This window comes from Dromaius novaehollandiae, chromosome 4, assembly GCF_036370855.1.
Source record: "Dromaius novaehollandiae isolate bDroNov1 chromosome 4, bDroNov1.hap1, whole genome shotgun sequence".
In the NCBI taxonomy this organism is placed as follows: Eukaryota; Metazoa; Chordata; class Aves; order Casuariiformes; family Dromaiidae; genus Dromaius; species Dromaius novaehollandiae.
Window position 1 is genome coordinate 68218618 of NC_088101.1, and position 14940 is coordinate 68233557.

Genomic DNA, 14940 nt, shown 5'->3' on the forward strand with positions numbered 1-14940 from the left:
GTTGTCACAGAAGCCTGAGAGGACAGGTAAGATTGTGGTACATTGCACAAATGATACTGTAAACCACAGAAAAATATGAACAAAGAGGAAAGATGAATGTACTCTCTAGAGCAGTACAGTTATACAGTGGTTGTAAGGAACAGCTAAATTAGAAGAAAATGGCCTACAATTTGGAGAAAATGTCTAAATTTGATTGATAATTTGCAGGTAAAATATATGAACTCTATGTATATCTTTATCGAATTACAGTTGCATGCTAAAGCTCATTGCCCTTCTGGTCTTTTACCTCCAGTTTTAGCAGGCTGTGATCTGTAAATAACCATGGACATTTATTAAACTCGATAATCTTACATTCAAACAGAACTCCTGCTTGGCTAAGCTTGTGTGTCCTGTGTTTCTTCCCACATAAACTGTAAACTAAGCAGCTGGAATAGAAATTTTATTAATGGTGCGGCCGGGAGATCACCTGCCCAAAGGGATGTGAAGCTGTAAAAGGAGGTCTCACGGCCATTTTGGAGAACAACATGACACTGTGCCTAATGCCAAACCACAAACAAGCCCGAACAGTGGGGAATTGTGGTAAGGAACAATGGGCGCATATTTCATTGTTTCATCTTGTTCTGTCTGTTGTGTCACTTAAAACAAAGAATAATTGTGCGTAATTCCCCATTACTTGTTTATCCTGGTTGGAAATCAGGGTCTTGGCCCAGTGACCTCCACATCCTCACCACCACCGCAGCGTACCCAAATTTCCCGCTTAGGCGTTTCCGAAGCGGTTTTATGGGCGTTCCTCAGCGAGGAGCGTGGTAAGTTGCCGTCGTCCAGCCGACACCGCTGTGTGCGAAAATGGGCTGTTTTCTAGCTCTTTTGTCCCCTCGCTGTGCCCCACTTCACACATAAGCGCGTATGTCAGCGGCGGGCGGGCAGGCGGACGGCTGCACACACACGGTACGAAGCCTGCAGCGCAAGGCTGCCGCTGCCGCTCCGGGCGAGGACGCGGGGGCACCCGGGCGCGTGCGGGACGTGCCCGGGCGGTACCACCGCGCCCGCGGAGGCCCAGCCCTCCCGTCGCGAGGGGCCGCGCGGCGAGGCCAGCTGTCCCGGCCCGGCCTGCGGCTGCCCCCCGGCCGCGCCGACGCTGGGCGGCCCCGGCCGGGCGGCGAGCGGAGGCCGCAGGCCCCGCCTCTCCCCGCCGGCGCCTCCGCGGAAGGCCGGGGCGGGCGGGGCCGCTCGCCGCCGCATGCTGCCGCGGCCCGCCGCAGCCATGAGCTCCCACCGCAGCGAGAGCGACTGGCAGGGGCTGGTGAGCGAGGTGAGGCGGCGGCGGCGGGGCGGGCGGGACGCCGCAGGGCCGGGCGCCCGACTCCCGTGCGCGGCCCCGGCGGCCGCAGCCGGCCCTGCGCGGGCGGAGGCCCGGCCCCGGCCCGGCCCGGCCCGGGGGGCGCCCGCACCCCGCCCGCCGCCTCCCGCCAGGCGGCGCGGCCCGGCGCGGCGTGGGGGTCCGCCCGGCCGGCGCGGCCCCAGCGGGCGGCAGGTGCCGCCCCCTCGGCGGGTGTGCGCGGGGCGGCGGGGCTCCCGGCGGTGCCGCCGCGGCGCCTGCGGGCGGCGGCCTGGCGAAGCGTTGCCCTCGAGAAAGGCCGCCGGGCCGGGCGGGCTGCGGCTCACGCGTGACCGGCCTCCGGCGTGGCGGCCTCCGCGGTGTCCCGAACAGCCACCGCGCTGCCTTGTGCAGCGCCGCGGGCGCCAGCGCTGCCGCCGCGTGCTGGGGGCCGAGGGTCCCTGGGCCGCCTGACCCCACCGCTCTTCTTGCACGTGTTTGCTTGCAGTTGGTTGCCAGAGGCCAGTCTTTAGGCAGCGATCAATCCTGCTGTTGGTTTGAAATCCCCAGAGATTCGCCTGTGGCGATGCCGCGGTGAGGCGGCGGCCTCGGCCCTTGTGCAGTTACCAACCTGGAGGAAGCAGCAGCAGCACAAGGTTTCCAGCCCGAGCCCTGCTGTGGCGGCCGGTGCGGGCACCAGGTTTCGCTTGTAGGGGTTTACTCGTGTGACGTACCCTGACAAAACGCGTGCCCTGGATCACAAATGCAAGAGCTTTGAATTCAATGGTGTCAGTTAAGCCATGGGGAAAAAAACAGACTAGCTTAGGGCCCATGAACTCCAACAAGTAGGCAGAATTTCGGAACGCAAGAGCATTGAATGTCATTACCTACTATGTTCACCTTAAAAAATCGACAATGTTTAAAAGTACATGCCTTAATTTAGGATAAGTTACCGATCTCAAAACAACTCTAAGGAGTATCATCAACATTAAATCTGTTTAATAGGCCAGAAAAAAAAAGAAATTAAAAGTAGGTTAGGGTACTTATTTTTGCATTACTATACAACATAACTATAAAAATAATATTTTCATGTTTATAGCTTACAAACAAAACGGTGTGAAAGGCATGTGCCTAAAAGGAAACGGAGTCTCCCGTCCTAGGCTATGGTGCATGTAGGTGAATTCCTCTCATTTCAGTAGGGCTTTGCCTCTGTTACTTTATGTCAGCATGGCCTAGGGCCCTGACCTGTCAGAAAGATGCATGAGTTCAGAGTCCTGGACCTGTCACATCTCCCAATGATTTCAGCAGGAGTTTGGGTGGGCCCAGGTCTGTGCTTGTGCAGTTCTTCCAGCATTGCAGTCTGTCTGCGCACACAGTGCTGTCAAGCACACGACGTAATCCAGAAGAAAGTGGAAAAAGTATGAATGTTGTGTCTGACATCCCAGTTCCCAAAGGGAGTTTTATTTGGGGGCGGAGGGTGGTGTCACCTGGCAGGGAAGGGTGAGAAATAGGAAGAGAGAATTCCAGAGGCGAGGTGAAAGGAGATGTCCCTCTTCTTGACTTTTTAAAGTCATTTTGAGTTACTTTGGAACATTCTGACTTTCTATATGATTTAACCTACGAACTTAATCCTGAGATCATATTGTTTGGGTGAAGGCTTATTTCTATTTTAGAGGCTTCTTGATTGTAGCAAATTTTAATGACTCTGCAGAGCTGCGGTCTTGCAAATACTTAAGCATATGTATAATTTCTTTTTCTCAGGAACAATTAGAGGCCTAGTGATTTATATTCCATTTTTCCTTCCTTCCTCTCTGTTCGCACAGCACGCTTACAGTCTGTTTTTCTGCGTGAGGTCTGTAGCACACACTGTCAGGGTACAGGCTTCCCTCATTTGCCTCCCCTTTCTTTTGGCTGTTGTGATTAACTTTGTGTGATTTACCCATTCAGTTCTACTGATACTAATGGGTCTGTGAGAAAGCAGCTCTAACTTGTGAAGTAACTTGTAATACATTTTTTCAATTTACTGTGTTCCTCAATACGCAATTTCAGGGGAAGGTATAGAGCTTATCCGGGCCTCTTAGTTTCAATATCTGCTGGGTTGTTTAATGGTTTTGTTCCCTACACAATGTTTCCTAAACATGCAGAAGTGCTGTCAAATGGAAGGCCTGACGTAGGCAGAAAGAGTCTTGGTAGCTCTAAACGTTTCCACATCCCATATGTTGGATGGTTAAATGTAGAGCTGGGTACAAAATCGTTGTTTAAAAAGGCCAGAAGCCAGTGGATCCAGATTAGCGGTCACATTCACTTCCACAAGCTGGGTCCTCCAAATTTGGAAGTGAGGAGGCACTTGGATTAAAATACTTGTCAAAGCAACTGTAGTATGTTTAAAAATCAGGTATCTCAGCTGTTAAGAAAAGTGGTAAGATGTATTTTTGATCCTTAAATGTACATATGCAGACACTTGTACGCTTTTTGTAATCTGGCTTTTCAAAAGAATTTTTTGTTTATTTTGGTGTGTTTATTTGGTGTTCCACACTTTTTCTGTATTTCTTTTTTTTTTTGTTCCATTTCAGTGCCCTTTGCTCTGTACCCTCTCATGTCTCTGTCTTTCTCTACTTTTCTCATGTTCATCACCAGCCTCTTGCTTGTTCTTTTGCTTTCATGTTACAGATTTTTCCCATTTATTCCATTTCAGGCCTAGTATACAGCTGGTGATGTGCTCAGATTTGCACCACGTGTATGCTGAACAGCCTTTAAACTAACTCTGAATAGGGTGAGGTGGAAAGAAATACTGGGAAAAATCTAACTTCCCAAATGCTGTAGAAGGAGTCATTATTTCCACTGATAACCTTGCAAATGTATGTGAAAGAACAAGCCTCAGGTGTGAGAATTCACAAAAATTTTGCCCGTTCCTGAGCTGAGCTCAAGTAGTTATGGGCGTGTGTGTTTGTGTATCTATGTATGTATACACATATATTAATCTTAAAACTTTACAGTGCTTGATGGAATACAGTATTTTGTTGTTTGTAACTTTCTGAATATATAGTGCTTGCAGAAGTTTTGAGGTTTCAGGCACTTGAAATTTGTTTTGGCTTCCTAACCTTCTTTATGGTCTTGCTGGCTTCTCCTTTTCTGTGGAGTGACAAAATCCTGAGCTGGGTATTTGAGCTGAGCCCAAGCAACGTGTGTAACAAGGACAAGCAGACCGCTTTAGCAACTCTAACAGTTCTAAACATTGCAGGCTAAGCTGAGTGTGGAGAGCTAATTTTTGAGAAACATTTATCAAACCTGTGCTCTAGTTTTCTGTTGAGTTACCACATAATTTTTGGTTAGAATCTGGATTTTGTTCTTATCTTTAGGTCACTGCGCAGTCTCAGTTATGTTCAAAGGCAGGATATTTAAAGGCCTGTGTTAAGCTATAGGATGAAGACCAAGTCAATAACTTTACTTCTTTAACACAAATGAAACTGAGCCATAGCAAGAACTTTCTTGCTGGCTAGGCTGAGGTCGTGGCCTGAATCCTCCAGAAACAAGTGATCTCCATAAATCTCAAAATGCCGTCTCAAGAGTAGGGCCCGTTCCTTTGAACATGCCTTTGAATGTCTCTTATTTAAAACAAGAAAAATCCTTGATGCAAACAAAATACCTCTTCCATCTGGAAGAGGGTGAAAAAAGAAAAATGTGACAGACATTAGTTGCTTTGCTGAATGCGCTGCTAGGAGGTAATCATAGTAAGGTTATTATGCTGTACTCATGCTAAAAAGAATAGAATTCTTAAAAACAATTTTGGTCACCAAAATCTTGGTTGTAGAGTTCTATTTGTTTGCTTTTAAATATTTGTAAATATCCAGGCTTACTTCTTGGCCTGACTGCCTTGTTTGTGGATATGCTGAGCTGTTGACTTATACAAACTTGTGGGTCATTTCCTTACTGCCTCAGTTTTCCTGCCTCTGTAATGGGGATGAAACATAAATAAATAAAAAATTAATATGAATGAAAAATGCAGTCTATGAACTCTGAGGGTAGTTGAGGCAATTAACCCAAGTTTCTGTTTTGAGAGCTGGGGAAGCTTCCAGCTATGTATATTTTGCTATACAGAAAGGGGGATTTTGGTTTCTGCCTGAATTCCATGTAGTCTGGCTTCGACTCGTTTGATTTGTGGGTGATGACAGAATTAGTGATTGGCAAAGGAACAAGTGGTACCGTGATCTTGGTGGGGTGGGATGACTTCAACAGCACCAGATGATCATGTGTGGTAGGGAAGAAACAGTATCATGTGCAGGACCACCTCTGTCCTTACTTCAGAGAGCTGACTTTCTGTGGGTTCAGTCTCCTTTCCCCTGAAGTCAGTGACTGTTCTTCCATTAACTTCATTGAGAGCTGGCACTAGTCCTAATTTAATGCTGCCTGGAGAATGTGTACTTCTGGCGGTTTTCTCCACTGGAAGCAAGAAAGGTTTCCTAGGAAACCCATAGATTAGAGTGGTTGTCCTGTGTTCTTACTGCTGGCTTCTCCCTCAGATTTGCCAACTTTCAGAATTAAATCCAATGTCAGAATGCTTCTCTTCCCTTGTCACCTCCCACACATTACAGCATTCACTGTATGCTATTTACAGCTACTCATAGGTGACTATGCTTCCTAAAATTAGTCTGAAGAAATATAGTCTCCATTCAATCTGTTGTTCTGAAGAGGCTCTTTCTTGGTTATTAACTGTATATGGCCTTTGGCACAGCAGAGGGAAGTGATACACATGTCCTCTTGAGTTCTCTTCCCTAATAATTGGCAACTTAAAACTTGGAGAAAGAGTTTTGGGGAATCATTTATCTCTTAGGCAACTGGTGAGCAGCAGTTCTAGTTGAAATATCTAAATGTTCCAGACATGAATCTGCATATGAATGAGAAACCTAACCTGCTTATGACTGGCAGAACATACTTTTCCATTGGTTGCATGATTTCTTTTTTCTTTTATGTGGACTAGAGAGAAAAGGAAGGAAAATCAGTGAGATATTCATGTTTATAACATCTCTTTCGTTTTCTGTCACATTGCCTTTTCAAACAGATTATGGAATGTACTTAACCAAACCTATGTGAAGATGCCGTGTAGGCCCTGTTCCAAATGTGGACAAATGCCAGTGGCAGTAGGCTAGAACAGAGCAGAAGAGATGCTCTCAGGTCCCAAGGTGATGGCGTTAGTGTTGCAATGGCTTTGTCTTTGGGAAAAGGGAGTGGAAATGGTAAAAGAGCTGACACTGTAACCTAGTTCTCAGGAACGATGAGAGAGGTGCCAGAGAGAGCTGCATGCTGGCCTTTCAGGGAACAAAACAAGCGTTTGCTATTCATGTGCCATGCTCCAGGTTGGAATAAGACACCCATAGGAATATTGAGAAAAAAACATGGAGAAAATAATGGTGTAATCTGATGTGTAGAGTACAAAATGTTTAAGGGTATCACCAAACAGTGTCATTTTGAATAATCAAATCAGATGACTTGATGCTAATTCTTAAATGATCGGCGAAGACATGCTGTGATGATAACACCAACACAAGATGCGGTGTTTTGGGAAGCTGCTTGTATTTCTGCCCATCAGTGAATGATACCAGCCTGCTTCATGCTACAGCAGTGAGGAGGGGGCTAGTGAAGGGACTGTGGGAAAGCAGGAGAAGCAGAGTTGCTATTAGGAGCTAAAATGAAAGAAACTGCATTGTCTGGGCCTTTACTACAGAGGAAGGCATGGTGAGATGGGATGGTGGGCAAATGGCTAGTAATTGTGTATTTCTCTGGGTTTGAGTCCTTGACTTTTCCAGGTATGCTGACCAATTTAATCTGAAGTCAAGGGGAGCAACATTACTAAAACATGGTCAACAAACACCCCAGATAGTGACATTGCAATGCATTTTGGCACACTTCATTTGATTTGTTATTTTCACAGCAAAATTACCTCCAGGAGTGTGGTGAAGAGCAATTTGGTAACGCTTCAGGCAGTTAAATAGTAGTTGTAGCTCTAGACAGTGATTACAGGTGACTGTTTCTCTGAGAGCTTGGTGTGTGTCAGGTCTTCAGGCCCGTGTACCAATGAGCTCCTATCAGCATTTGGAAGACCACTAGATCTGGAGAACTGAGAACACACAGAGTATGGTCCACAGTAATTCCAAAGCAGAACTTGGAGGTAATATCTGTACTTCTACTCTCAGGAAATTACACATTTTCTGTTTTGACGCATATTCACATAAAATAGCCAAGTATAGGCCAGTAATTTATACAAATTTAAAATAAACTATTTTGTGATATGAATTCAGTGTGTTTGTTAGTTAAACAAACAAAAAAAACCCTAAAACCTTGACAGTGTCCCAGCTTCATCGGATTATTAGACCATGTCTATGTCGTCGTTAATGAGATCTATCCAGATTTGTCACTAAAAATAGCAATGGACAAATAGTAAGTGTTTGATATAGAGGTCACCTTGGAGCAATTCCACTCTCCTGTAATGTCAGTCTCTTTTTACTCAATTTCACTAAAGTAGTTATCTGGCTGTAAAGCAGTTCAGGCAGTGATGTAGGATGTCATATATATTCCTTTAATTATTATTATCTTCCTTGTAGCAATTATAATTTGCTTTATTGCAGATAACAGTGACTTGGTAGATAAAAGTCACTAGACAGCTAGGAAAAGTTGCACGTTGTAGCTTTTAGATTGAAAGTATAGTAGCTGGTTCATATTTAACTTTGTTTTTTAAATCCAAAGATTCTTTTTCAACATCAATTAAAAAGAAAGAAATAAGAATATTTCATTGTAACTATAACACATTACAGAAATCACTTTTTTGTCCCACTGATTAGTCAGTACACCAGACATAGTATTTTTCCTTCACATACAGGGGGAGAAATCTCTATAGGAATGCCAGAAGCATCTACTGAATGCTTTTTCTGAGACTGTATTTGCAAATTTTCCATATTGCTTACACTGCTCCGAAAGACTATCATGCTCCTATATTCCTGTTGACAGCATCCCAATTTTGCTGGGCTTGTTTGTTCATATATAGGAAATTGTTGGTGGGACTCAATTATTTCCCAGAATAGAATCCTTTCCTGGTATTTGGCTGTTAAGTCACTTTCTGGCCATTATTAATACCTTTTTTTAACATTCAAAAGTATATACATTGAGTAACCTCTTTGAGGTCTGTCTTGGTGTAATTTTTTTTTCTTTCAGACCTAGTAATTGGAATTGGAAGCATGGTTTTGTTGAATAATCAGATTCCACAGGAATGCTGTGGATTTATTGTCTCTTGTACCATAAACACATGGAAGCAAATTACTGTACATTATTACTATTTTTATCCTATTTAGGGGAGAGAGTCAATGTGTACAAAAGACAAAAATAGTTTCAAAAAGTCTGCTGGATGCTTCTTTTTCTAGTAAAATGCAGACAGTACACTGATGAGGGATGCACAGCCGCTTTCTTCCATATGGTACTTTATCAGTATATAATTCATCAAGTTAAAATATAGTTTACACATGGCGGAGATCATTATTCCTTTTCATTTAGACTCTGAACACAACTGTCCCAACAATCTGTTTAGGGCTCAGTGACTGTCATCCTCAGAGATAGCACACCATTCCCTCATCCCCGCCAGCGCTGCCATTAAAGGTAAAGCCTCGTTAATGCTGGCGATGTGCGCTTTGGGCAGGCCTGGGATTTATGACCGCTCCAAATTTTGTTTAGCGCTGGATGTGCACTTCCCACCCAATAAACATTGGTTTTTGTAGTTTGTTGTTTCAGAAGCCAGTTAGCTCTTTTGACTTTCATAGTCCACCCCACCCTTCGTGGCAGTGCTGAGAGGTATGTGCTCGTGGTGTTCGTATCTGAAGGTGAGATGTTTGGCTTTGCTCCCCTCCCACTGTGTACATTGTATATAGAACCTGTTCTGCAGGCCGCGTAGGCCTTGGCTGTATGTGCTGGTTTCAGTCTTCCTGTGGATTAAAATAACAAGACAAGTTTTTTGGTTCTGGGATGTTCATCTTTTTTTTTAGTGATTTGGCTGTTTGCTTTACTCAGTTTTATTTGCAATTACTGTGTCAGACTGTTAGTATTTAGAAACAATTTAGTGAAGACATACCGTGGAATTGGCTAAGACGTGAGATGAAACTGGGAAAAAGAAAGGAGATTGTCAGGACAAATATTTCAGAGTAAAACAATGATTTTTTTTTTTCAAGTTTAAAATTGCTTACCGTGTCACTATAATCACTTGCTGACAACATTAAAGTTTAGTTTCCAATGCCTTTCAATGTTTTATCAGGGGACCTGACATTTGTGTAAGGTATCAGTAAGGACACAAGCACATAGGTACAGTTGCCTTTGCAAAGCTGATGCCAAGGCATCATAATCCAGAAAATTTATGGCAGGATTTCAACTTCAGTATTGCCAGAAATAAAATTAATCCAAGGTGGAAGTGTCCTTTCTGAGAGTTCAGATCCTTCTTGGAATTGCTTTTCTCATTCCCTTCCTGCTTTTTTTTGCAAGTAAGCATTTACAATTTTTGGAAAATGTTGGTCGTACTAATATACCAGACTCCCTTTTCACTTTCTCATTTACTTGAAATGGAGGTTAACAAACTCAATTCCAAGCAAGTAGTATATATGAGTAATGATTTTTGTCCCAAAGAACAGCACTGACTTGAACAGTATGGAAGTGCTGATGCTCTTGCTTTGTACAAGAGCCCATAATGACAAAGTATTCTTGTCAGAGTATATAATGAAACTATAAATTGTTTTCATGAGTGCTGTGATATTTGGTCTCTTGCAGAGCAAATTCAGAAAGTATTTAGTGCCACATCTCATGTGAGTAACATCAGAAATAGAAATATATACTTTAGCATGAGTAGTGTCAAGTGATGGCTGAGAAGAATCTGCTGATTGAACATCACGTTAAATGAAAAAAGTTGCTTGAAACTTCTGATAGGTAAAATTCAGCCGCTGCAGAAAAGCATGATGTACGCGTTACTCTCTTCCTCTCAACAGGGAAAGGCAATGAAGTAAATCAGACTAGTGCAGGACAGCGAAGATTTGCAGATTCTGCTTCCTTTTGTGTGTGAGCCCTGAGCGTGAGCCCTAAGCTAGGCGGTGGTGACTGGAGCATGGAAAGGGAAGGCTCACTTCTGTCTCTTCTCTCTCCAGTCAGATGCTTGCGATATTCCTCCATTTTCTCCCGTTCTTTTGATTTATTAAGCAAGTAATATTATAGTGCGCCAAGGGTCTGAATTGGTTTCTTTTTTCTGTGCCTATAGCGTATCTCACTGTAATGGTTTCATATGCTAGGTAAGTTTTGATTGCCACTCATGCTACCCTTTCTTCCGTAATGTGGCTCTCGTTCACTAAGAGGGTGGTTGAGTGCAGAGGACATTGCTGGTAGTGGGGAAGAGGGGGAGGGAAAGGAGAATGAAATGGAAAACACTGGCTTTCTGGTTGCTAATTGAGAGCTATGCGTTGTGGATGTAAGTAGCAAAGCGAGTTTGCAAAAGCTTTTCCTTCCAGCACCCTTCCCAGGCTTTCAGGTGAAATTGTGAGATTTCTCTTAGTATTGTATGTGAGGAAGTGGAGAAGATAATTTAAATTGCTGAATTTTCTAACATGGTAATCAGGAGAGTATGTGGCCTTACAAATTGATTTCCAGATTCTGATGCAACAGCTGTCTTTTCAATAATTGTTAATAGTGTGCTAAGAAAACTGGTGTCAGATTTTGATCCTGTGTAGAGAATGCTCTTTGAGAAAATAAACTGAGTCTGTGCAATCCAGTTCTGGCTGGGGTAGAAATGGCTTGTTACAGCTATGTTTTTTTTTTTTTCCTCTGCAGTATCTGGTGTGTAAACGGAAGTTGGAAAGTAAAAAGGAGGCATTGCTAATCCTTTCCAAAGAGCTGGACACTTGTCAACAGGAAAGAGACCAGTACAAGCTCATGGCCAACCAGCTGCGGGAACGACACCAGTCTCTGAAAAAGAAATACCGGGAGCTGATTGTAGGTTGTTCTTTATGAATATTGAATAACCTGGGGACAAGAACAGACCTGAATTTTGAAAGAAATCCATAGTGAGAGCTGTAAAAATATTTAAATATTGTTTACAGTAGTCCTGCAGTTGTACAATCCTGGTGATACTATTACTCATTTGTTAGGCGTTGATGAGGTAGTGGCTGTTATATAAGGCACAAAAAGATAGTTCCTGCTCTGAGGAAACTAGTTTCAGTTATGATTCCATTTAAAAACTGACTGCAGTATTATTATTCCGCAGCAACTTAATGTACCGTTATGGAAAACAATGCAACATAAATTTGTAATGGCCTGCTATTCTAGAAGTGTAAACAAATCTTAGCAAAAAAAGTCTTAGCAAAAATTTTGAGCTAAAAATAGTATAACTAGTATGAATCAAGAGGCAGTATTTTAGAAACAATTCTGAAAATAATGTAGTTAAGATTTGATCCACAAAATTAATATAGTTGCTGGCTTAAGAAATATGTTGTTAATAAAATATATCTGTTGGTTTGTAGGATGGGGACCCATCTCTTCCCCCTGAGAAGAGGAAACAGGTAGGATTTTTCAGTTGACATTATTTATTTATTTACAACAAAAGTATACAAATATTTTCGCATTTTGCAAAATATGAAAATACTGACTAAGAAGTCTGGTAAAAAGCAAACATTTCTCTCTGTTGAAAGATCAGTCTTTAAAAGAAAGCACCAGAAGCTACAATTTAAAGAGGTTACATCCTGAAATATCAGAACTGTCATTAATCAGAATATATGGCTATTGCTTTTATGTTCACCTAGGACTGAAATTGGTCAGTGTACGGAGACTTGAGATTATTCTCCTTGTTTATCCTTCTTCTATTGCATCCTAAAATGGGTGCATGACAGGACTTCTTATACTTCAAAAGCAGTTTGGAAATGCATTGTCTACATCCCATAATTGTTAATTTATTGTTGTGAGTACTGTTTTCCATTAGGTATTCTCCCAGGTCATTTGGACTCTATGGGTTATAAACGGTAAGAACAACGGTAATTGCATTTTATGGTTCCCCTGAAAATCTTTTTGCCTGCTCGCTTTTTTTTGCCGGAGATCCACATAGCGTGTCCCTGTTGCAGAGAGCTGCCTGTCACATCCTGATATTATCTTGATTTCTAGTGAAAAATGGCACCAAAAAGAAAATGTGTGAGAAGGGAAAAGAGGAGAATTCAGAAGAACAAATATTGTTACTGTAATTGTTAGTCTTGAAAGTCTTAGGCTTAGGCTGTTTAAAACGAAGATACTGCATTCTCTTAATAGGTGAGAAGTTTTACTCACCATCCTTCTCTGGGAGTTGGCATGTAGTTCTTGCTATTTTAATAAAATTTTAGGGCTTAGGGTTTTTTGAGGGGGGTGTTTTTGTTTGTTTGTTTGTTTGAACAAAGCTTTCAGAGACAATATAATTATTCCTTCAGGCCCTTAAACAAATAGCTGCCAAGAAGTCAATGGCTCAGCATAGAATCATTTGACTTGATCATTATTTATCATCATTTATTTGAAATGCTATCATTTCAACAGAATTCTAATAAAAATTTATGACCAGATATAGAGGTTTGTATATTGTGACTACTAAAATGGAAATGAAAAATATACAATTAAAATAATAATTAAAAAACCCCCAGTATATTGGATATTGCTGAGATTAGTAGGAAGGGAGATTTACCATCTCCTGGACGTTGTTCTTCTTCCTCCAGCTCTCAAAACAAATAATTCTGACTCTAGTTTCTAAAATACCATCAGAATTTAATATAATTGCAGCTTCTATATTTAGACTCAGTTTTGGCAAATCTTACCATGGTAAGTGCCTGGAAAGCCATTTAATAATCTAGATAGAAGGTTTTTTTGTAAGGAAGTTATGTATTTGTGCTAGGTAACAGTGAAAGAAAGAAAAATGTGTTCTCAGATGGGGTCATTTATAGGTCTCCCCCAAGGATAATATATACTTTAGGTTGTACATTAATAGTCTGTTAGTGCACTTCCTGGGTTTTCATTTTGAGAAGTGTGTCCATAGCATAGAAGGTGTATACTCTGGAGTAGTAAGGGCAGCCTTTCTAAAGAACAGTTTAGAATTGCTTTGAGAAATGCATCAAAGAAAAATAAAATAAAGTTATGAATATTTTTGCATTATTATTGTAAATACATTTCTTATAGTGCATTTTCTCATCTAAGAAAGAGGGAAGTTCTCTTGGGCTCTTTTGGACTTCTCCTGTCCTCTCTTTGCCCAGAAACCCAGCTGCTTGTTGGGAGAAGTTTGTGACCACACAGCTGTTTTATGAAAACAGAGACCCTGATCTTATAATGAACTTTGAGTAATACAAATGTGCATGCTGTTTTCATGGTCATAAATGAGATGAAAACATGATATGCTGAACAATTTGCTGCCCAGTACATTTCTTTGCCAGAACTGAAAAATCATGGTTGAAATTGCAATCTACTACTTTGAATGTAATAGGTACGTTGAAACTGCTACTTTCTTCTTCATCTCTTCATTTTTCACCTTCCTTTTTCACCTTCCTTATCAGTTATGCTTTGTGACTGCTTAAAATGTCTTGTCTTCCACACCATGCCTCCTTTCTGTTTCACAAAACAGAATTTTCATGTTTGGTTTGGGAAATGTCATGTAACTGGCAAATTTTGATCAGCAAGGAATTACTTAGAATGCGTTTTTGTATGATGAGTGGTACTTAAAGGTATCTTAACATGCAGTGCTCTGCAGTATTTTCCCTGTCCACATAATCTCCACATAATCCAAAGACTGCTGCATGCATATAGTCTGCAGCCAACCAATAAAAAGGAGAAACGAAAAACTGTTCTACTATAATCTCTTCCCATGCAGTAGACATTTTACCGTTTGTATTGTTATCACAGACTATTAGCTGTAAGTGCTTTTCTGGCCCCTCTCTATAGCAGACATTCACAACTAGTAGCTGCAATTCAAGGTAGTTTTACAGTGTTGGTTGGTGCATGGTGTGGAGTAATTTTTGAGTAAGTAATGGAGGGATGAAATGTTTAGGCAGCATAGGGATAATGCAGAGTCAATTTTGATGTCAACATTCACCTTTTTCTGAAGAGATGGTAAACAACAGACACTCTCCATTTTGAAAGACATTAAAATATAGCTCTGTGTACAGAACTTCTGTTGTGCATCCTGTATAAATCAAAATTCTCCCATTCTGCAGTGGTAGACATCAATATGCATTTGCTGTGATACAGAAAATTTCTGTAACATCGGCAAACAAACATTGGAAATCCGCTGGACAGTGTCGCTCTGTTGGGAAGCTTTAAAAAAAGGGGGTCGAGGGGAGCTTCTAACTTGATTTATACTGGCTATTATTTTCTTCTACATTGTTCATGTTTTTGTTATAACTAGTTTAGGAGGAACTTTGCCATTGAAATAACAGATCAGTGAATCCTTTGACCTTCTATATGAAATGGAAGTTCTTCTAATACAAATGAGATCCTTTGAATAAATGAAGGTGAAGTAAAACGCATGGTTAGGAAAATGACTGTGCTGGGCCACAGTCCTAAATACGCTTTGCTTAATTTGATTTCAGTGAGACCACTCAGTTGGA

At 41.8% G+C, this 14940-nt stretch overlaps 1 protein-coding gene across 3 annotated transcripts in view; it reads left to right on the top strand.

Annotated features, from left to right (window-relative positions):
• Nucleotides 1-1034: 1034 nt before the first annotated feature.
• The window catches only part of CCDC149 (coiled-coil domain containing 149), a 54072-nt gene continuing 40166 nt past the window's right edge, over nt 1035-14940 (top strand). The window contains exons 1-3 of one of the 3 annotated variants that reach the window (XM_064511351.1): nt 1035-1303; nt 11165-11326; nt 11854-11892. In XM_064511351.1, coding sequence (XP_064367421.1) covers nt 1241-1303; nt 11165-11326; nt 11854-11892 — 264 coding nt within the window. In that variant the 5' untranslated portion in view covers nt 1035-1240. Of the gene's footprint in view, nt 1313-11164; nt 11327-11853; nt 11893-14940 lie in introns of all 3 variants that reach the window. The other 2 variants (XM_064511350.1, XM_064511349.1) reach the window with 2 other exon arrangements.